General features: G+C 50.3%; 1 protein-coding gene across 4 annotated transcripts in view; it reads left to right on the top strand.

The window, feature by feature from the left end:
* Window positions 1–22,687, top strand: part of LOC138745665 (annexin A2-like) — a 135,174-nt gene that overhangs the window by 95,089 nt on the left and 17,398 nt on the right. For 3 of the 4 annotated variants that reach the window (XM_069902918.1, XM_069902917.1, XM_069902920.1), the window contains one exon: window positions 18,287–18,354. In XM_069902918.1, the coding sequence (XP_069759019.1) occupies window positions 18,287–18,354 (68 nt within the window). Of the gene's footprint in view, window positions 1–5,614; window positions 5,721–18,286; window positions 18,355–22,687 lie in introns of those variants that run through there. The other variant, XM_069902919.1, reaches the window with a different exon arrangement.

Below are 22,687 nucleotides of genomic sequence, written 5' to 3'. Positions count from 1 at the left end.
TCGTGGAGAGAGTTTAATATTAATCTGTCAGTAAATGCTATAATTAAATTACTTCATTGATGGTCATTAATTGGAAAAGTTGGGGGGAGGGGTTGTTTGGTGTCACAGGACACTGGCACAGGAAGGAACTGGGACAGGCTTCTGAATTATTTGGGATCGGGGTTTGAGAGGAAAAGTGGAAAAAAAGGTCAACTGTGAGGATTTTAAGCCAGTAAAATGGAAAAGGATTGTTGGAAAAAACTTACTAATGCAAATAATTCGGAAACAAAGGCGAGAGACTCATTAAAAAAAAAACTATGCTTTGGACACCAGGGGAAAGAGCACAAACTAGTTTATTGTGTGGAGGAATAAGACATTTTAAGTAATTTTAGTAAGGGATTACATAAGGTGGTAAAGAAAATATTGAGAACCACTGGTTTAAATGATAAGGTGAGAGTAGCCAGGTAGGGACTTTTCTCCCTGAAGTGAAAGAGGCTGAGGGTGGGGAGTCTTAAGCTAAAGAGCAAAGACTGAAGGTGAGAGGAGAAAGATTTAGCAGAGGGGCCGAGGGCTCCTTTTTCACCCAAAGCTTGATGTGCCAGGGCAAGTGGAGGAGGTTGAACAATTGTAACATTCCATTGATTTTTATAGACTGGTGCATGGACAGGAAAGGGCCAGAGAGACATGGGTCAAAGGCAGATCAATTGGACAGCAAAGGGTCAGAGGGACATGGGTGGGACAAGCTTGGGGAGACAACGTAATCGGCGTGGACAGGTTGGGTGAGAGGCCTGTTTCTGTGCAGAGGACATATTCGGATGACGCCACAAGGATCTGGAGGGTGGTATTTAAAGGGGAAAGGTACCACACCAGAAACCCTGGCAAATTTCGGCAGAGGTGTGGTGGAGAGTGCGCTGACCGGCTGCATCACGGTCTGGTACGGGGACACTGATAGCGTAAAGCCCTGCAAAAGGTAGTGGATGCAGCCCAGAATATCACAGGCAACACCCTCTCTTGAGTTCATCGACTGGGAATGCTGCCGTCGGAGGGCAGCAGCGATCATCAAGGACCCTCACCACATACTCTTTTTAAATTCAAATTTTTTTTTTAATTTGGAGGTACAGCACTGTAACCCTTTTGAGTTGGTTCCTCCCCATTTACATCCCATGAACCTACACCCCCACGCCCCCGGTATGTTTTGGAGGGTGGGAGGAAGCCAGAACCCCCAGAGAAAACCCACGCAGCCACGGGGAGAACGTACAAACCCCTTACAGACAGTGCGGGGTTCAAATCCAGGTCCCGTCCCAATCGCTGGTGCTGTAAAGGTGTTGCTCTAACTGCTATGCCAACCATGTTCTTGCTGCTGCCATCAGGAAAGAGGTGTAGGTGCCACAGGACTCGTACCTCCAGGTTCAGGAACAGCTGTTCCCCCTCCACCATCAGACTCCTCAATGACAAACTCAATCAGGGACTCATTTAAGGACTCTTGTGCACTTTATTGATTTTCTTTTGTTCTCTCTGTATTGCAGTCAGTTTGTTTACATTTGTTACCTGTTTACATGTTTACCCTGTGTACAGTTTACTTTTTGCACTTTCCAAGTAGTGGTGATTCTGCCGTGCCCTCAGGAAAAAGCAATCTCAGGGTCGGATGTGATGTCATGTATGTATCTGACAATAAATCTGAAATCTGATGAGTAGATCATCTTGAGGAACATGGGTTACCTACATCAATGCAGGTTCTATATAAAATATAGAAGCAGATTTAGTCCATTCAGACCATCAAGTCTGCTCTGCCATTCCATAATCCATTCTCACACTCAGCCCCACTCTCTCCATAACCTTGGATACCTTGACTATTTAGATACCTATTAATCTCCACCTTAAATAATCCCAACAACTTGGCCTCCACAGCTGTCCATGGCAGAAATTCCACGGGTTCACCTCTCTCTGGCAAAAGAATTTCCTCTGCTTCTCGGTTTTAAATCCGAAACTGTGCCCTCTTGTTCTAGTCTCCCCTACCATGGGGAACAACTTTGCCACATCTACTCTGTCCAGGCCTTTCAACATTCAAAATGCTTCTACGAGGTCCCCCCATCTCATTCTTATGCAGTCCAAGAGTTGTCAAACTTTCCTCGTATGTTAATCCCCTCATTCCAGGGATCATCTTGTAAATCTTCTCGGAACCCTCTCCAATGCCGGCACATCCTTCCTTAAATAAGGACCCTTTATTAAAGAGTTTCAGCTTCACTGAAATAATCGTATTCTGAACAATTACTTTCAAACCAACAATTAGAATAATATCAACAAACCCCTCCCATCTCTGCCCCAACTTGCCCCCTGCGGTCTGTGTGTGAACTCCAGCCAGAAAATCTGATAATGTCATCAAGTAGGAGTTTTGCTCCCAATTTTTTTATATCCTTGGAGAAAAACATTCTCCTTGGTGATTTCAACCCCAAATTCAGACAGAGATCCATAATGTGTTTTGGCAAAATGTGCCCAAGGTACCCCCGGTGATAAGAGACAGGAGCTTGTGGTGAATGGAAATATGTCATGTGATGTAACACCGGAATCAGTGCTGGAATCTTGCATGTTGGTGATGGTTCATGAACTGTGGATCTCCCCCTCCCCCATGGTTCAAGAGCTATAGACTCCCACCCCCCTCCACAGTTTCTGAACTGCAGACCCCCCCCCCAAGTTTCATGAGCTGTAGATGCCCCTCATAGTTCACGAGTTGTAGACCCCCCCCCCCACAGTTCACGAGCTATAGACCCCCCCTCCCACGATTCTCAAGCTGAAGACCCGCTCCCATGGTTCACGAGCTGTAGGCCCTCCTCTCACAGTGCACGAGCTGTGGACCCCACCTCCCACAGTTCACGAGCTGTAGACCCCCTCCCACGGTTCACAAGCTGTAGACCCCCCTATGGTTCACGAGCTGTAGACCCCCCCCACAGTTCTCGAGCTGTAGACCGCCTCACAGTTCACAAGTTGTAGACCCCCTCCCATGGTTCACAAGCTGTAGAGCCCCTCCCACGCTTCACAAGCTGTAAAACCCCCCCCCCATGGTTCACGAGCTGCAGACACCCCCGCATGGTTCATGAGCTGTAGACCCCCCCCATGGTTCACAAGCAGCAAACCCCCTCCTGCAGTTCACGAGCAGTAGACCCTCCTCACCGTTCATGGACTGTAGACCTCCCCCCAATCTCCCTACCTGACAATTCCTCCAACTTTCTCTCCCCCATCCCCATCCCTTGATCTGCTGACTCCAAGAACATTATCTCATGCTGTCTTGATGGTTTGGCTTCCAATGTGTCCAATGGGAGAGGATTCCGCAGGATCAGTGCTCTCTGGGAGAAGAGGTTTCTAATCCATGGCTCGTGGCCCTGGACTCAATCCTTGGGCTGCACGTGGCTCTGGCTGTGGTGGTGGGGCGGTGCTGTCGAATGGATCCAGCTAGTGTCGGGCGTGGGGAGTTGGAATGCCTCGTTGAAGGAGAGGATATGCATTGATCGTAAAGCCAGTGTAAGGTCAGCCTCCAGTGGTTCAGAACTGTCTGCCGCCATTTACTTGGATGGAATGTCCAGAGAAGAGAATGTTACAACACAGTACAAGCACTTCGGCCCACAATGTTGTGCTGGCCTATATTTTTATAGATCTACTCAACAATCCAATCCTTTCCTCCCTCATGCCCATAAATCTCTATTTTTCTTCCATTCATGCCCCATCTTTTAGATGTCTCTTTTGTACCAGCCAGCCTCCACTATGATTCAAGACCCAATGTATTGTGTAATAAAAACAGCGTCCTATTACATGAAATTCCCTTTTCCCTGGTGTAAGGCGGACAGATTCACCATTGGCAGAAATTGCCTGAAGTGCCTCTTACAGTCAGAGGGAGAGAAGCAAAAGAGACTTCCCCCCCCCCACCCCCCAGAGTCACTGTGTCTGTGGATTTGCCTCCAGCGTTTCCGCATTACCCCTGCCCCCCACCGCAGCCGCGCAGTCCAGTCCAAACCATCGGTGACCCAAGCTCCAAATCCAACAAGATCAGGAACCTTCACTGGCCTCGGCGCCCAATTGCATCCCGCTTCTGATACCTGGTACCCCCTCCAGCCAGTTTCGAGCCGGTCTCCCGCACGCCTCACGCCTCTTGAACTCAATCCCCCCCGCCCCCGCCCCATTGATGAACCCAGCATACCGTAGGCCTTCTTAACTACCGTAGAGAGATGTATGGATTTGGATCCCGAGGTTCTTCCCCGAGGATAAGAATCCTGCAGTAAACCATGTGCTCCACTTCCATGTTCGACCTTCCAAAATGCAGCACCTCACACTTATCTGGGTTGAACTGCATTTGGCCACTCCTCTGCCCAGCTCTGCATCCTGTCCGTAAACCTCTTGTATGCATGGTGCAACCCCCACCCCCCCCCCCCCCCCCCACACAAACCCCCTCAAATAAAACATAATGAGACATGCACACGTGGTCCCCTCTGGCAGGTAGATTTGAGTTCCAGTTCAACTAGATTATCATCTGACTCTAGCCAGAGGATACAGCGTTCACAGGGCACAAGCACACGTCCACACATACCTACGCCCACCAATACACAAACTTACGCCCACCAACACACAAATACCCACACATACCTACGCCCACCAACTCACAAACACCCAACACACAAACACCCACACATTCCTACGCCCACCAACACAAACGCCCACACATACTTACGCCCACCAACACACAAACGCCCACCAACACACAAACGCCCACACATACTTACGCCCACCAACACACAAACGCCCACACATACCTATGCCCACCAATTCACAAACACCCCCACATACCTATGTCCACCAACACACAAACGCCCACACATGCAGACGTGCACCAACACACATGCATGCACACATACACACAGTCGCACACACAAACCTACATTCACACCCCTGCACCTTCACACAGGCACACCTGTGTCTACACAGACACACACAAACATGCACCTACATGCACATACATACACATGTATACACACAGACATTCCTACACATACATACACACACACATGCCTGCACGCAGACACACCTACACACACACACACAATTTAAAAATCTGTAAAGCATTTATTTCAAAGAAAGTATTCCCTGTAACAGCACCTCTCAGTCTTGGCCGTGACTTTATAGGTTCAGTGTGAAGCAGTTTGCATTGAGCAATTAAGCATGACCTCAAGTAAAGATTAAATCAGTCACATTCTGCTGGTTGTGGAAAGAAGGCCGAATATTTGACTGTTTTAAGATCTTCCGCTTTTTACATTCGGAGAGAGGAACACAGACTGAACCTCTGTCCACTGTGATTGTGTCACAGTGTTGTGCAGTTTGTAGGCAGGGAGATCGACAGGGGCTTTGCCCAGTGTCTGGCAGTGAAGTACTCTGGATTTCAAATGGAGGGAGGTGTAACAACTGCAAGTGGAGTGTGTTCTTCTCAGCACCTAATCTTCATTCTGGACAGGGGTGTGGCGAGAGGCAATGGGTGAGGACAAGGCACTGAGGCAGGGTTGGCCCTTTAGTCATTTTCCTATCTGAAGGAATCATTGTTTCGAAGGGTTCGTTGCTGCAGACAGGGATGGGCTTGGAGAGGGGTGGGGACTCAGTGAGTGTTGATGTGGCCACATTCAGCTAGTATTTAAAAGCCACACCCGTGAGCTGGAGTAAAGTTTGGAGCTGAATAAGTCCCTGTACAATGGCTGATAAAGCGGGTAGGTGAGATTCTAATTCTTACTGAAATATTGGCAGTATAAAGCACAATAATTAATGCAACATTTTAACAGCAATTATTGATTGAAGATTTGATGCCTTGAATTGTCAAAAGTGTAAATTTGAGTGTGTGATTATTTCAGTGTCAAAATTTCACATCCTGTCTCAAATGGAGCAGATTATTTATTCAGTGATTGTAAAATCAAATAACATATATCTCATTGTGGAAACTTTTGCTGAGCCAAGTTCCCCTATCTGTGCTGGGAAATGAACCGTCAACCAATATGAATGAACTAGATTTCAGATGTACTTCATTGATTGAAAAATGCTTGGCTTGGGTGTGAAAGGCGTTTTTTGAATGCAAGTTGTCCTGGTTCGTGACTGCAGGATTCGATGGTTGAACTAGGGTGGCAAAAGAGCTCAATGTTCCCATCCCCTCCACCCCCTAACACTCCACCCTCTCCCCCTCCACCCTCACCCCTCTTGGCCTCCACCCACTCCCCTCCACCCTCTCTCATTTCACACCCTCGCCCTCTCCCCTCCACCCACACCCCCTCCACCCCTCCTCCACCCTCACCCCTCCAACATCCCCTCCATTCCCCGGCACCCCCCTCCACCAACCAACCACCCACCCCTCCCATACCGCTGCGACCTCCCCCTCCGCACCCTCCCCTCCTGCACTGCAATCATCCTGTCACCAATGTCCCCGTGAAATGAGCCCGCAGTCCAACATGGATCGCAGGAGCCACTGATCCACCCTTAGGGTGGGTGATGGGGGGGGGTGAGCCAAGAACATGTGGGGACCTGCTGCGAGCTGTGCCACACCCTTCGCTGATCACTTCTTTCAGAAGAGAGGAGCTCGCGGTGTGCAATGATGAGGAATCGCTGAATCAGAGGGAGCTGGCGGAAGCTCCGTCAGAGATTGGCCAGGGAGGGAGGGAGGGAGAAGGAGCTGGTGTGTGGAAAACTGGGGGAAAGGAGTGGGCTTTGTCACAAGGGGTCAGGCAGAGGAGGGGCTGCAGACATAGGAATTGGAGATGGGAGGAGATTGAGAGCAGGACAGGGGCAGGGTATAGGGTGGGAAGGACCTTGTGGGCGACAGGATTATGATTGTGGTCTGGACTCAGCTTGGGCCGTGGTCAGGGAGGGTGGCAGCAGAGAGACTTGTTGGGATGATATCATCCTTCTTGGCCCGAGGAGGTGATTCATGGCTCCTGGCATGGTTCTGGTTTGTCAGAGGTTCCGTAAGGCAGGGATGAGGGAGGCGTGTGAGGGGAAGGCGAGCAGGAGGGTGGGGGGGGGCGGTTATGGGGTTGGAGGAGGGGGAAAGGTGGGGCGTGGAGGAGTGGAAAGGGTAGAGGTGGTGAGAGGTGGAGGGGTGGGGGCGGGTGGGGTTGGTGTGGAGGAGGAAGGATGGTGGCTGGAGTGGTTGGGTTGGAAGGGTGGGCTTGGAGTGGGGTAGGGTTAGAGGGGAGGGTTGGGTTGGTGGGGTGGAGGAGGGGTAGAGGGGAGGGGTGGATGAGGGAGGGGTTGGGGTGGAGGGGTGAAAGGGTGGGCCTGGAGTGGGGTAGGGTTAGAGGGGAGGGGTGGGTTGGTTGGGTGGAGGTAGGGTAGAGTGGAGGGGAGGGGTTGGGGCGGAAGGGAGGGCCTGGAGTGGGGTAGATTTAGAGGGGAGGCTTGGGTAGGGGTTGGGGCAGGTGTGGGTTTGCATTGGGGTAGGATTAGAGAGGAGGGGTTGGTTGGTGGGGGTGGATGAGGGGTAGAGGGGAGGGGTGGATGAGAGGGAGGGGTTGGGGTGGAAGGGTGGGCCTGGAGTGGGGTAGGGTTAGAAGGGAAGGGTGGGTTGGTTGGGTGGAGGTAAGGTAGAGAGGAGAGGGAGGGGTTGGGGCAGAAGGGAGGGCCTGCAGTGGGGTAGGTTTAGAGGAGAGGGTTGGGGGAGGAGTTGGGGCAGAAGGGTGGGTTTAGTTTGGGGTAGGGTTAGAGGGGAGGGGTGGGTTGGGGGTAGATGAGGGGTAGAGGGGAGGGGTGGATGAGAGGGAGGGGTTGGGGTGGTGGGGTGGAAGGGTAGACCTGGAGTGGGGTAGGGTTAGAGGGGAGGGTTGGGTTGGTTGGGTGGAGGTATGGTAGAGAGGAGGGGGAGGTCTTGGGTTGGAAGGGAGGACCTGGAGTGGGGTAGGTTTAGAGGGGTGGGGTGGAGGAAGGGTAGAGTGGAGGGTTTGGGGGGTGGGGTTGGGGTGGCAGGGTGGGTTTAGTTTGGGGTAAGGTTAGAGGGGAGGGTGGAGTAAGGAAATGGGTGGGGTGGAGGAGAGGAGGAGTAGAGGAGGGGAGGGGGTGCGAGTACAATAGGCTGGAGCAAGACAAGATGATAATGCATTTGACAGGCTGATTTTGGAGGTGGATCTGGTCGAACTGGTTGTAAGGGGGCAAACGTTCACATGGGAGAATAGAAAGTATCTGCATTTCTCTCCCACCCTGAAATCAAAACCTCTCTGATATACCTTGGCGCAAATTCTAACCTCACTCCACCAGATTTAAAGACCTCGGGTCGTCAGAATCACTTAAATGTAACTTGGTCAAAGGAGTACAGCAAGTGATAATGGAGAATTGTTCCTCTCACCTGAGGCTGTTGAGCAGTGGGGATCAAGGCTGGGTGACTGTTGTGTGTTATCTATAATGCATGACTTGGATGGACCATTTGGAAGAGGATGTGGTGACAACATTGGACCTGTGTTGGAGCAGGGATAAGGTTATTTAAGGTTACCTCAGGATTTCGGTCCACTGGGAAAGTGGGCAAAGGAGCGGCAGATGGTGTTTAATTCAGGCCGGGATGATAGGATGTACTTTGGTAAGTTTAAGGTATATAGCTGGGCCCTGGGAAGTGTTGGAGAAGGAGGGGCCCAAATTTCTGGGAGTCAACATCTCTGTCCTGGGGCCTCCGTGCCGATCCAAACACAAAGAAGGCTTCCCAGTGGCTTTCCTTCATGAGGAGTTTGAGGAGATTTGGTAGGTCACTGAAGGCTCTGGAAAACATCTACAGGTGGACGGTGGAGAGCATTCTGTCTGGTTCCATCACTGCCTGGTATGGAGGTACCAACTCTCAGGACAAGAATTAACTCCAAAAGGTTGTTAACTCGATCTACGACAACATGGGCACCAATCTTCACTCCATCGAGGATGTCTACAAGAGGCTGTTGTCTTAAGAAAGCATCCACCATCCAGGCCATGGCCTCTTCACCCTATTACCATCGGGAGGCAAGTACAGGAGCCTGAAGACGAGCACCCAGCGGCGCAAGGACAGCTTCTTCCCCTCTGCAACCAGATTCCTGAACGGACAATGAACCAAAGGCAATACCTCATTTTCTTTTTTGCACTATTTATTTACTTTTGAAATGTGATTTATAATAATGCTTGCCCTGTGACACTGCCGCAAAACAACACATTTTGCGTCATTAATCATAATAAATTCTGACCCTGACAATTCCCTGAAAATGGTGACAGGTGTAAAGGTGCCATTATTCCCACATGATACCACAAGTAGAATGTAACACACATGAAATCCTTTAACTTTGTCCTCCATGAGGAAGACGGAGAGCCGCCACTTTGTCCAGCACCCCTCACAGAGATGAGGCCCCGCAGCGAGGAATGAGCTCACGACCCCTCGTTTACAAGGCCGGTGCTCTAACCACGGAGCTATCGGACAAGGTGGGGAAGGAAGGGCTTGCCTTTAGGGATCGGACTATGAGTTTTGGGACATCATATCGCTGCGAGACAAGACGTCACCCTGGTCACAATCTCTTCTCACTGCTCCCTACCTGAAAACCAGCACCTCGAGGTCCAAGAGCAGTACCTTTCCGTCAGAATCTTGAACCTCCCCCCTGCACATTAATCAGGGACTGCTCTGTTACCACAAAAGGAATCTCTGCACTATTGCAAAGTCACTCTTTTGAACCAGGATAACTGTGAATACTTACGGCCGATCTTATGTATTTATTGTCTATAGTAATTTAATTTATTCAGTTTTTTATTCTAGTTTTTGTAGACAGAACCTGTTCGGTTGCAGCAAGTAAGAATTTCAGGCCAATGTACATTGAGCACCACGTTACAAACTCATTACCATTGGCAAGTCAACACCTCACTATGCTGCACTTTTCTGGTTGCCGCAGGGTACGCAGGATATGCAGAAAAGTCTCAAGGATGTTATGAGGGAGAGGCTGGATAGGCTGGGACTTCTCATCCTCGTGCAAAGGAGGCGGAGGGCGGACCTCATCAGGGTTTATAACATCGTGCAGGGCAGTGAAAGGCTGGGTCTTGTTCCCAGAGTTGGTGAGACTAACGCTCGAAGGCTGAGATTCAGGGTGGATCAGAATCGGGATTCATTGCCATGAAATTCGGGGTTTGGCGGCAGCGTCACGGTGCAAACCTTCATAATATAACCGTCTTACAACATTACTATAACAATTATAAATAATAGTGCCTGAAAAGTGAGGCCGTGTCTGTGGTACATTGATTATTTCAGGAATCTGATGGCGGAGGGGAAGAAGCCGCTGAGTGCTCGTCTTTAGGCTCCTAGACATTTTTCCGATGGTAGCAGAATGAAGAGGGCCTGGCCTGGGTGGTGGGGATCTTTGAGGATAGAGACTGCTTTTTTAAGACCCTGCCTCATGTAGACGTCCTCAATGGAGTGAAGTCTGGGGCCTGTGATGTTGCAGGCCGGTTAACAATCCTCTGGGGTTTACTCTTGTTCTGAGAGTTGGCACCTCCATACCAGGCAGTGAGGCAACCAAGCCAGAATACTCTCCACGGTCCACCGGTAGAAGTTTACGAGAGTCCTTGATTACATATCGAATCTTCTCAGGCATCTCATAAAATATAGCCTCTGGCGGGCCTTCTTTGTGACTGCATCAAAGTGGAGGCTCCAGCACAGATCCTCGGAGAGGGGAGAGATTGTAAAAGAACTTGTGGAGCACCATTTTAAAATTAAATTTAAATTTAGACATAGAGCATGATAACAGGCCCTTCCGGTCCACAAGCCCGTGATGCCCAATTACATCCAATTAACCTGCAACCTCCCCCCGCCCCCCCCCCCCCATACGTTTTGAACGGTGGGAGGAAACTGGAGCACCCGGGGGAAACCCATGCAGACACAGAGAGAACGGACAGCGCTGGATTTGAAACCCGATCTCGGGTTGCACTAACTACTACACAGAGTCTGGGTGTGTGGGACAAGCTGAGAGAAGCAGGTACGGTTCTGATGTTTAAAAGACATGGATTGGAAACGATCAGTGGAATACAGGCCAAATGCAGGCAGATGGGACGAGTCAGTGTAACCCTATTTCTGTGACTGAGGCAGTGAATTCTGCTCTCATTCTTTCCTGGCTGAGGGGCTGGGAAATGGACCAGCTGCCTTGTGCTGGGGAGATCTTACAGCCCATCATTTAACCCACCAACCCCCACACCTCTGGGATGCGGGAGAAAGCAGTGCGCCCAGGGCTAGCAGGGAGAGAAAGCAAACTCCACCCAGTCTGGGATCAGGTTCGAACAGGGGTCACTGGAGTCCCCCTGCACCAGCTCTACTCCCAGTGGATCCAAAGGTCAGCAGACTCTCCGCTCTAGATCGAGCATCTTCTCTTCCAACTTACGGCTCTAACCATCCCTGGGTGGCATGGTTAACGTAGCCGGGCGGAACTATTAGTGGCCAGGGTTCGAATCCTGCTCTGTCTGTGAGGAGTTTGTATCTTCTCCCGATGCCTGCGTGGGTTTCCTCTTGGGGGCTCTGGTTTCCTCTCACCCTTGAAAAACAAACTGGGGGTGGGTGTAGATCAATTGGGTGGTGAGGGCTCGTGGGCCAGAAGGGCCTGTTATGGTGCTGCACGTCTCCATTTAAGTTTCAAGGTGTGGCAGCTTGGTTAGGCCCCACTTGGGACACTTTGTGGAATCCTGGAGGAAAAGAAAGGAGGTGAGAGGGGGATGGGGCAGAAGGCTGAGAAAGCTGGTTGGAGTAGGAGGTGGGGAGCTGGAGGAAGGAATGGGTGGGTGATGGGCAGGTGAAAGAGAAGGGAAGGAGTTGGAGGAATGTGGGAAGAGAGGATTGGGAGGAAGTAATGCAGTGGTGTGGGCTCGATGAGATTGATGCCCATGTTACAGAATGCAGCAAGTGCCAACATTGGGACAGATGCTGGAATCAAGCAGAAGGTTTGTCATTGGCCCTGGAGGCTCTTCCCAATCCACAAAGCACTGGTGAGACCTCTCTTGGAGGACTGTGTGCAGTTTTGGGTGCCTTGTTTGAGAAAAAACCTGCTGGCGTTGGAGAGGGTTCAAAGATTTAATAGAATGATATGGGGAATGAAAGGGTTAGTATGTGAGGAACGTTTGTCGGCTCTAGGACTGTATTCGTTGGCGTACAGAGGATGGGGGGGGGGGGACATTTCGATTGCTGAAAAGCCTGGACAGATGTGGATGTGGTAGGATGTTTCCCAAGGCGGGGGATTCGAGAACAAGAGAGTAAAAGGGCGTCAATTTAAAACAGAGAGTCAGAAAACTTTCTTTAGCAGAGGATCATGAGTCTGTGGAACTTGTTGCCTCAGGCAAGAGGTCGTTGGGTGTATTTAAGGCAGAGATTGACAGGTATTTGATTAGTCAGGGCATCAAGGGTTGTGGGGGGAAAACGGGCAGTGGGGCTGGGTGGTAGGATGATTAGAAGGGCGAGGCAGACTCCTATATCTTGTAACTGCAGAAAGAGCAGAGCCTTGTCCCCTCAACGCTCCCCCTCACCTCCATCTAAGGCCACAAACAAACTTTCCAGGTGAGGCAGAGGTTTAGCTGCTTGCCATCCCACCCAACCTACTGCATCCGGTATACTTCAGTGTGGTCTCCTCTACGCCGGTGAGACCAAACACAGACTGGGCGACCGCTTCGCTCTGTGTGTCGTGGGTCTAACACCGTGGATGGCAGGGTTAGCGCAACGCTGTTACAGCGCTGGCGATGGGGACCGGGGTTCAAATCCTGCCCTGTCTGCAAGGAGTTTGTATCTTCTCCCCACGTCTATGTGGGTTTCCCCCGGGGGCTCCCGTTTCCTCCCACTGTTCAGAAACATACGAGAGGTCATTCGGGTGCAATTGAGCAGCACGGGCTCATGGGCCGGAAGGGCCTGACACCATGCTGCATGTCTAAATTTAAACATTTAAAAAAGGATGTGGATGAAATGAGACTAACCCAGAATGCCAACTTGGTCAGCAAGGGGTGAGTGGGATGAAGGGTATGTTCTCAGCACCATGGCTAGGCCTGAGCTTCCAGTGGTCAATCAGGACAGCACCCTCAACCATTTCTACAGTGACATGTCCATCCTTGGCCACAGGGAAATCGATAAGGCCAAGCCTCAGGAATTAGCCCCTCGTATTTCTCCTGGACAGCCTTAAACCTTACAGCATGGACGTTGAATTTTGGGGAAACTCCTCCCGCATCTGATCCCAGTGTTTCCATCTCTTCACTTATTCCTGGAAACAAAATACCTCCCTCTCTAACATTTATTCCCCCTTCCCCACTTCTCCTGCCCTATCATATCTGGGCAATACACAAAGTGCTGAAGGAACTCGACCAGTCTCGCAGTGTCCACAGGAGGTAAAGAGACATTCTCGACATTTCAGGCCCTGAGCCCTTCGCAGATCTCTGAATTAAAGACTGGACGGAGAGGGGAAAGAATAGGGGTGGTGGGGGGATGGGGAGGTAGTCCAGACCAACAGACAAAAGGTGTTGATTGGATATGATAAGAGGAAAGGGGAAAATTGATTTTGGCTCTGGGAAAGGAGAGAGAGAGAAAGGGAGAGAGAGGCAGAGGGAGACAGACATAGCTGGGTTGAAAGGAGACGAGAGGGATGAAGATGGAGTGAGGGGGTTTTACGGAAGCCAGAGAAGTCGATATTAAAGTCATCCGGTTGAAGGGAGCCCAGATGTAAGATGAGGTGTTGTTCCTCCAATTTGTGGGTGGTCTCAGTCTTGCAGTGCATGGACAGGCGTGTCTGCAAGGGAATGGGGTGGGGAATTGGAACAAAGGATGGCAGGGTTACTGTAGCAGTTAGTACGGGGCTATTACAGCTCCTGTGACCTGGGTTCGAATCCTGCTGTTATGAGTACAGAGGACCTCAAAACCCAGCAGCAATAGAAATTCACCAAGACAAATGGTTACTTAAGCAAAAGTTGCTTTTAATTATCTTTAAACATTAAAAACAGGATCAAACTTTAACTGATCACTATTAACAACCCCTTCTAATTCTAAGCGCACATGTATATAATGTGTGTATATGTTCAGGAAAGTTCTTTGCTTTACAGTCCAATCTCACTTCTCACTCCTCCAAGTTCACCGGTATCAGGCAATTCTTATGCTGTGCACAGAATTGAACATTCATGAATTTTCACCAGGCTCTGGTGCTTAAAGGTAAATGGTAACCGTTCAGGAAGGTCCACGTTGGTTTCAGAGAGGGATTTGTTGCCCGTTGGACACACCCAAACTGATTCCCTCCGATCAGCCACTTCAGTGTCTTGCCGAAGAAACCTGCCCCATCATGGGTTTTCCAAATGATAACCTCTTCTTCCAGGTCACTACAGAGTTCCTCTTGTTTCCCTTATTTCAGGTGAAACGCTCTAACCAGCCACTTCCTCTTGTAAGGACTACAAGGGTTTTTCAACAGGCTGAACTCAGAACTCACAACCCGTCTTCAAAATGGGATTTTGAACAAACTGCCAGCTTGTCGTGTTGCAGCCTCGAAAAGCCACTGCAGAATATAGTTTCTCTCTCTCTCCCTCTATCTTCATTCCTCTTCCACCCCCCCGCCCCACTCCAAAAGAGAAATCCTGTTTGTTCTTTCCTCTTGCAGGGCTCCAAACCCAATCTTTGAGAGATCTTTATAAGCACATTTACATTTGCATCTGCTTTTTGAAATTCCTTCCAAAACAATTTCATTGACTTTGTAAAGGCACTTGGGGGCATTTGTAGGCCCTTTCAGGCAGATCCTCTACCTTGAGGGCAGCAGCAGGAGTGGATCTTAACCTGTTGACTCACTTTTCAGGTGACAGCCTTAAAAGGCTGCTGCAGCATTGCCAGGTCCACCTGAAAGGGCCTATTCATATCCAGCGGCACCTTGTAGCGCCTCCTGATCGGATGCAGTCGGGGAAACTGGTGCCGCCGTGCCACCCATCATAGCAATGGCCATCTTCTCCACCCATAATCCTCCACAAAGGTGGAACTGCTTTGTGTTTCCCACAACAGTTCCAGCTTTATTGGGGATTATGTCCCCCGACATCCCCCGCCGGCCGCCCCTGCCCTGACGCTCCCTTGCCCCGACGGCCCCCGACCTCCCCTCCCCAGTAGGGCAGGTTCTGTCAGGCACTGGGGAGTGTTTCTCTCAGGTCGTGTGGCGGGTTGGGGGGGGGGGGAGGGGCTGTCAGGTAGCGGGGAGTTGGACACACACAAACTGATTCCATCTGATCAGCCACTTCAGTATCTTGCTGAAGAAACTTGCTCCATCAGGGTTTCTCAAATGATAACCTCTTCTTCTGCAGGTCGCCACACTTCTGCTTCCCTTATTTCAGAAGAAACACATTTCTAGCCGGCCATTTCCTCTTGTATGGACCACAAGGTTTTTCAACAGGTTGAACTAAGAACTCACAACCCGTCTTCAAAATGGGGTTTCAACAAGCTTCCAGAAGACACTGCAGAACTCTCTCTCTCCACGCTAATCCCCAATATGCCTACGTGATGTACCCTGATGGACATGAGAGATTTGGTGCCCTCAGGGTCCCTGGAGATCTCCACTAATTGCCCCACACACCCTCACCCCTAGCTGCCCATGATGCATCAGGGTCATGGCACATTACCTCACCCCCAACAGGGGAACTCACCCGACTCGTCGCCGCCCACCCAGCAGCCCAACGCCGAGGTTTGCACACAGGCGCCCCCGCCACCACTCCGTAACTGCAGTCCGAATTACGACGGTCACAGCGAAAAAAAACAGACCACCTGATAGACTTAATTATCACCACTTCACTGGACGGACTCTTACAAAAATACCAAGGGGTGAATATGGTAACCACTGTCTGTTTGGGCACACCCATTGGTCGACTGTATCTGGTTCCAGAATGTTCCACAGCTCCCTTCCCAGTGCAGAACAGTGAAGCCAGCAGGCTTGTGCTTTTGTTCTGAAGTTAGTAGTTGAATAAGTTCATTCAACTTCAGTCTTTTGGAGTTACTGATGGTGCATCGGAGGGAGAGACAGGGATCGCTCTCTCGCGGTTAAATCCCTTGCCCACTGTTCAAAGCCAGTTACCAGCACAATTTGCCAAAAAGATTCAACTGCAAGTACTGATTTTGAAATCTTTGTTTGCACAATGACACATGACACATAACTTTAGCTGATTGTGTGGGGCGGAGGCAGCGGAGTCCTTGGCAGATTGGTCCTCAGCTGCTTTCTTCATGTGCTGGCATCTGTGTGAGCTCCAGAAGTCTGTATCCAGCAACTGCTGAACTTTCTCAGCCTGAGTGTTGCCATGGTTTTTTTTTTGCAACAGGCAGCCCACACACACATTCCATTTGATGTGTGTCACAGGGAGTGCTTACTGGTTGGGCCTGTGCAAGTCGAAAAATTGTTCCTCAGTCATCCAGCTGGGGTTGTTCCAACCACTCTCTGACCCAGCTCAGCAGGGTTTTCTCTAACATGCTGATTCTACATGTCTGGTGAACGTTGCTGGTCTGCCACACACCAGCTTCACCCACCACGTCACCTCACCCAGAGACCATGGAACATTGAATGCAGACCCTCCAACCCACGGTATAATGTGCCAATTTAAACATTTATTTTGTATCTTAATAGATTTTGGACTGCTGATCACAAAATCACCTTAACATTTTCCTATCGTGTGCCGTGTTTTTTCGATATAACCTATTTTTGCGATTTCCTGCCATATTTTAAGTCTGCTAGTATATTGCCCACTAAGCAAGATGCATTGTTCAGTCCAAGCACGCCTGGACATGCACTCAGTGCAGGTGCTATGGAAATGTTCTCAGGGCTGGACATGCCTAAGACAGGATAGATGCAGACTGGCTATAAAAGCAGCTCACATGTACAGATGTTGTGCATTACATTGATTATAGGTGAACGCATGTTGATGCGCATGATCTTCAGGTAATAGATACCGAGTGTACTCAACAGCAGCATTTATTGTCTTCGGGAAGATTCACTCCAGCAGAAACCTCTCATCAATGTCGCAACAGCTGCGATACATTCTGTTACATTTGTGGTGAGTCTAAGCTTAAGGCTCAAAGACGCAGCATGACTGCACTTATTAAGAAAGTCCGCGAGCTCTACTTCGGTTGTAAAATTGGTGATCAAGACAAACTCCGGGCTCCTCACATTTGTAGTACAACATGTTCAGTCAACCTGAGAGCGTCGTTATGCGATTAAATGCAATAAAAGTTAATTTAATGTTTCTCCGTATTCCTACGCGATACAGCAAATCTGAAATTATCTTTACGCTCAGCTTGTCTATCATAATCCCCAATTATTTTTACAAGCAGCAAAACCTTTTGAAAAAAATTTGCTGTCCAGTGGAACCAGCTGCCCAGAATTTTCCTTCTGCAGAACCGTCCGTTTTTCTCCATTCCATGTACCTGTCTCTTAAAAGATCAGAATGGCCAACGCACTTGACGCAGCTCAGCATTCTGTGGGCTGTTGCCGGGAGTATGATACATGTGTTCCTTGCAAGTCGTTTAGTGAGGGAGGAGGGATGTTTGGCAGCAAGCTGCATCTTTCCAATCCTGCCTCCCACTGCAGCAGGGGTAAGTCAGTCATCAGTGTTGGATGGAGGTAACCAGCAAAGAAAGTCGTCCTTGGTGCTCTGAATAATTTTTAATCCTCTGCGATTTTAATTCAATTTAAAAATTTCTTAAAAATTTAGGCACACAATACAGTGACAAGCCCTTCTGGCCCCAGACTCTGCACTGTCCGATTACACCCACATGACCAATGAACCTTTTAACCCTGTCCGTTTTCAGAAGGACTGGGAGGAAACCCACTCAGACACGGGGAGATTGTACAGATTCCTTATAAACAGTGCCGGATTTGATCTCGGGTGGCTGGTGCTGTAATGGTGTCATGCTAACCGCTACGCTAATTGTGGTGCCCAAATCACGAACCTATATCTGGTCTGCTGCCCGGGGTTACTGTCCCGTAAGGTTGTCTCCGCTGCTTCTTCCACTCAGTGGGTGGGGGGGGGGCAGGTTTAAATTTGGACATACTGCATTGTAACAAGCCCTTTAGGCCCACGAGCCGCCCAGTCACACCCAATTATCTATGGCCCCCGGTCAGAGGAAACTGGAGCCCCTGGGAGAAAACCCATGCAGGGACAAGGAGAGCATACAAACTCCTTAAAGACAGCATGGGATTCGAACCTTGATGCCTTTCATTGGTGCTGCTGTTAGCTGTATAATAATATTGTGCACACCATGACACTAACTGTTCTAACCGGGACCCAATGCCCTGATTCTTTAAGTCATTAACCTTTCTTTTTTCCCCTCTAGTTTGTCCTCAAGGCAAAGTGATAGATATCCGCGAACTACTGTCGGAAGTGTGCCTGGCTGGCGATGAGGTGTGTTTTAAACTGTGGAGGGGGATGGGATTGGGGCTGGGGTTCAGGGCAAGGACTTTGGTTTGGGGCACAGGCTGGATTGGGATAGGGCCTGCCTTGGCTTTGTGCCTGGGTTGAGCTGTGATCCATTGGCAAGTCCTGGGAGAAGAGCTGCAGGCCGCCCAGTCCTCCGCGAGACCTTGAGTGGGAGTGGGTTCACCCTGAGCAAGGACCTGCCCCGGGTTCAGCCTGAGAGCAATCAAGTGTTTCATGGTAATGAACTGGCATTTGCCCCATGGCAGTAGAAGAGGTGTCTCAAGAAAGCAGCCTCTATCCTCAAAGACTCCACCACCTGGGCCATGCCCTCTTCACACTGTTACCATCAGGGAAAAAGTACAGGAGCATGAAGACAAGCACTCAGCGGCACAAGGACAGTTTCTTCCCCTCCGCCATAGAACCATAGAACAATTACAGCACAGAAACAGGCTACTTTGCTCCCTCTAGTCTGTGCCAGAGCATTTTTTTGCCTTGTCCCACTGACAATAAAGTCCTAACCTTTTTAACCTTTCCCAGTAACTCAGTTCCTGAAGTTCGGGCAACATCCCAGTAAATCTTCTCTGCCCTCTTTCAATTTTATTGATATCAGATTTCTGAACGGACAATGAATCACTCAACACTGCCTCATGAATTTGTTTATTTTAAAACGTAATTTTATTATTTTCCCTGCAAGATGCCATAAAACAGTAAATTTTGTGACAAGTTCACGACGAGAAATTCTGACTGTCATGTGAGCTTGAAGCTGCAAATCTAGCATGGCCCTGACTTGGCACTGGGTGAAGACCAGGCTAGGGTTCAGGGTTCATAGTTTAGGGAAGGGTCAATGTTCAGGGCTCTCGGTGAACTGACACCTCTCATGTCTCGGTGATCTCCGTTCCGTGGCTCCAATACAACTTCTCCCTCAGTGACAAATATTAAGATGCTGCCGCCCGCATATTTACCAGTGGGTGCACACTCCCTTGATCCGATCGACCAGGTGGCCTTCACCCCAACATGCTGGGTCACAGCGCCGCCTCGCTGCGTCGCCAACTTTAGCAGCTTGGACCACAGCCATGCCAAGGGAGAGGGCAATACGTGCATCTGCACAGTGGGCACCTCCCTGCGCCGCTGTCTGAATCGGGCTCAGCTTTCTCTGGGCTTGATGTCACCGTGCACTCAGCTCGCCTCCACCCTATCCTGTCGGCAGAGTGGAAGAGGGTCCAGAACACCATCCTGTGCACAATCCAAGGAGGCCCTTCAGCCCATGGTGTTATGCTGACCATGTACACTGACCAAAACAAAGAAACTAAACCCTCCCAAGCTCATAACCATCTATTTCACTTTCATCCATGTGCCTGTCTAAGAGTCTCTTAATTGCCCCCAATGTTCCAGCTTCCACCACCAGCCCTAGCGATACACTCCAGGCCCCCACAACTCTCTGTGTTTAATAAAAACGTACCCCTGATGTCTCCCCTAAACTTCCCTCACTTCACTTTGTACACACATCCTCTGGTATTTGTTGCTCCCGCCCTGGGAAACGGGTGCTGGCCGTCTACCTGCCTCTTGTTGACTTCAATGAAGCCTCCTCTCATCCATCTTTGCTCCAAAGAGAAAAGTCCCAGCTCTGCTAACCTTGCCTCATAAGGCACTTTCTCCAATCCTGGTAAATCTCCTCTGCCCCCTCTCCACAGCTTCCACATCCTTCCTGTAATGAGGAGACCAGAAATGAACATGTTATTCCAAGTGTGGTCTCACCAGAGATTTATAGTCAAGTTTAACGTCATCTGATTGTACAAGTACAACCCGACGAAACCGTGCTCACCGGTCCTCAGTATAAAACACGCAGACACACAACCAGACATAACGCACATATAGGCAAATAATACCCTGGTACACAAAGATTAGCGTATACAGAGCCATTGTCATACCCACACTCCTGTTCGGCTCCAAATCATGGGTCCTCTACCGGCATCACCTACGGCTCCTAGAACGCTTCCACCAGCGTCGTCTCCGCTCCATCCTCAACATTCATCGGAGCGCCTTCATCCCTAACATCGAAGTACTCGAGATGGCAGAGGCCGACAGCATCGAATCCACGCTGCTGAAGATCCAGCTGCGCTGGGTGGGTCACGTCTCCAGAATGGAGGACCCTCGCCTTCCCAAGATCGCGTTCTATGGCGAGCTCTCCACTGGCCACCGTGACAGAGGTGCACCAAAGAAGAGGTACAAGGACTGCCTAAAGAAATCTCTTGGTGCCTGCCCCATTGACCACCGCCAGTGGGCTAATCTCGCCTCCAACCGTGCATCTTGGCACCTCACAGTTCGGCGGGCAGCAACCTCCCTGGAAGAAGACCGCAGAGCCCACCTCACCGACAAAAGACAAAGGAGGAAAAACCCAACCCCAACCATCCAATTTTCCCTTGCAACCGTGTCTGCCTGTCCCGCATCGGACTTGTCAGTCACAAACGAGCCTGCAGCTGACGTGGACTTTACCCCTCCATAAATCTTCGTCCGCGAAGCCAAGCCAAAGAAAGACCCTGGTACATATGCAGGAGAAGTATTTCATCTATAGAAATCAATCAATATGACAGTGTCAGACGGGTAATGAGGGCAGTTAGAATCATTGAAAATTACAGGAGCGAAAACAGGCCATTCAGACCCTTTTGGTCTATGCAGAAATATCATTCCGCTAGTCCCACTGACCTGCACCCAGTTCCTTCGGTCGTTCAGGATTCTCCCCGCCCCTCCCTGTCGTGCTGCGACGTCACCTCACGACTCCCGAACTCAATCCTCCAATCAACAAAGCCTAGCCCACCAACCTGCGCAGCATTCTTGAGGGATGGCTGGATTTGGAACCCCAAGGTCCCTCTGTTCCTCCACCCTGTTAAGTATCCAACCGTTAACCAGAAGGCTCTGCCCTGTCAAAATGCATGGCCTGCTGCTCCACACTAAATATTCCCCAGCTGTCATTCACTCAGACCAGACATTTGGGATCTTGCCCTGCATTACCCACGCTGCAATAGTTCCGGAGGCTGCAGGGGGTGTGAAACCATGGGCTGCCCTGAGACGGTGGGCGTAGTTAGCCACTTTGCAGCCGCAAGCTATTGTGCGCACTGTTGATTTTGGAGCTTGATTTAACCATCTGCCTTCACTGGGACTGATGACAATAAGGCTTCCTGGAGACTGCGTACACAGCTCACCAGCAGCCCATCGGTCTGCCAGTAACCCCTCCCAATCAGCTGAGACCCTTTGGAAAATTCAGCTCAGCGCTGGCCTCTTCCTGAAACTCCCTATTGTTATTCTCACTGCGTTCAGCTGCCCCAGCTCTGAGTCTGGTGCTCCCGGTGTCAGCTGCACACATTCCAATCCTCAGCCAGTTTTTACAGCACCCCACCTCTTCCTTTTATTCCTCGGAGCACACATCAAATATTTGCAGTCAGCCCAGGATTCAATTCTGTTTCTCCTGCCCCCCCCCCCCCACCAACCCCATCACCTTCTCTGCTGCAGAGTTGAACTCGTCACATCCACACCAACATGCGACCTCTGTTCCCTCCCTTCCAAGTGAAGCAACCTTTCGCTTGTGAATCTGCAGGGGTCGTCTATCTCATCTGGTGCTCCCGTGGTGGCTTCCCCTACTACGGAGGGGCTCCGCGCGGACTGGGTGATCACTTCGTTGAGCCCCTTGGCTCTGGCCGCAGCAGTAGCGGGGATCTCCCAGTGGCCGCCCATTTCAGCTCCCTACCCCATTCCCTCGCTGACGTGGCTGCCCATGGTCTCATACACTGCCAGACCCGCAAATTGGAGGAACAGCACCTCATCTTCCGAATGGGGCTCCTTCTAATCAGTGGCATTAGCATTGACTTCTCCAGTTTCAATTGAGAAACCTTCAGCCTTCTTCCTCCCCATCTCCTTCCCTCGTTTTCTCTCTCTCTCTCTTTCTCGCTCTCTCTCTCCCCCCTCTCTCTCTCTTTCTCTCTCCCTCTCTATCTCCCCCTCTCTCTCTCTCTCTCTCTCTCTCTCTCTCTCTCTCTCTCTCTCTCTCTCCCCCCCCCATCTCTATTTCCCCCCCCCACCTTTTTTTCCTCTGTCTCCTTTCACAGAGTCCTGTACTGGGCTATATCTGGCACCTGGAGGGTCCTGGTAGTTCTTGCCCTCATCTGGGGAAAGGGAGAGGATCTCAGCATGGAGCGGCATTGCCACATGTCACGCAATTGAAATATCAGAAAGAGGACAGTTGCGCACTTTGGTAGAAAAAATAAATGGGCAAAAATTGAAAATAACCCAGAGGGACCTGGGAGTCCTTGTGCAGGACGGCCTG

This window comes from Narcine bancroftii, chromosome 11 (assembly GCF_036971445.1).
Source record: "Narcine bancroftii isolate sNarBan1 chromosome 11, sNarBan1.hap1, whole genome shotgun sequence".
Lineage (NCBI taxonomy): Eukaryota > Metazoa > Chordata > Chondrichthyes > Torpediniformes > Narcinidae > Narcine > Narcine bancroftii.
Note: the sequence above shows the minus strand (reverse complement) of the source record. Positions and strands in the feature narration are given on the sequence as shown.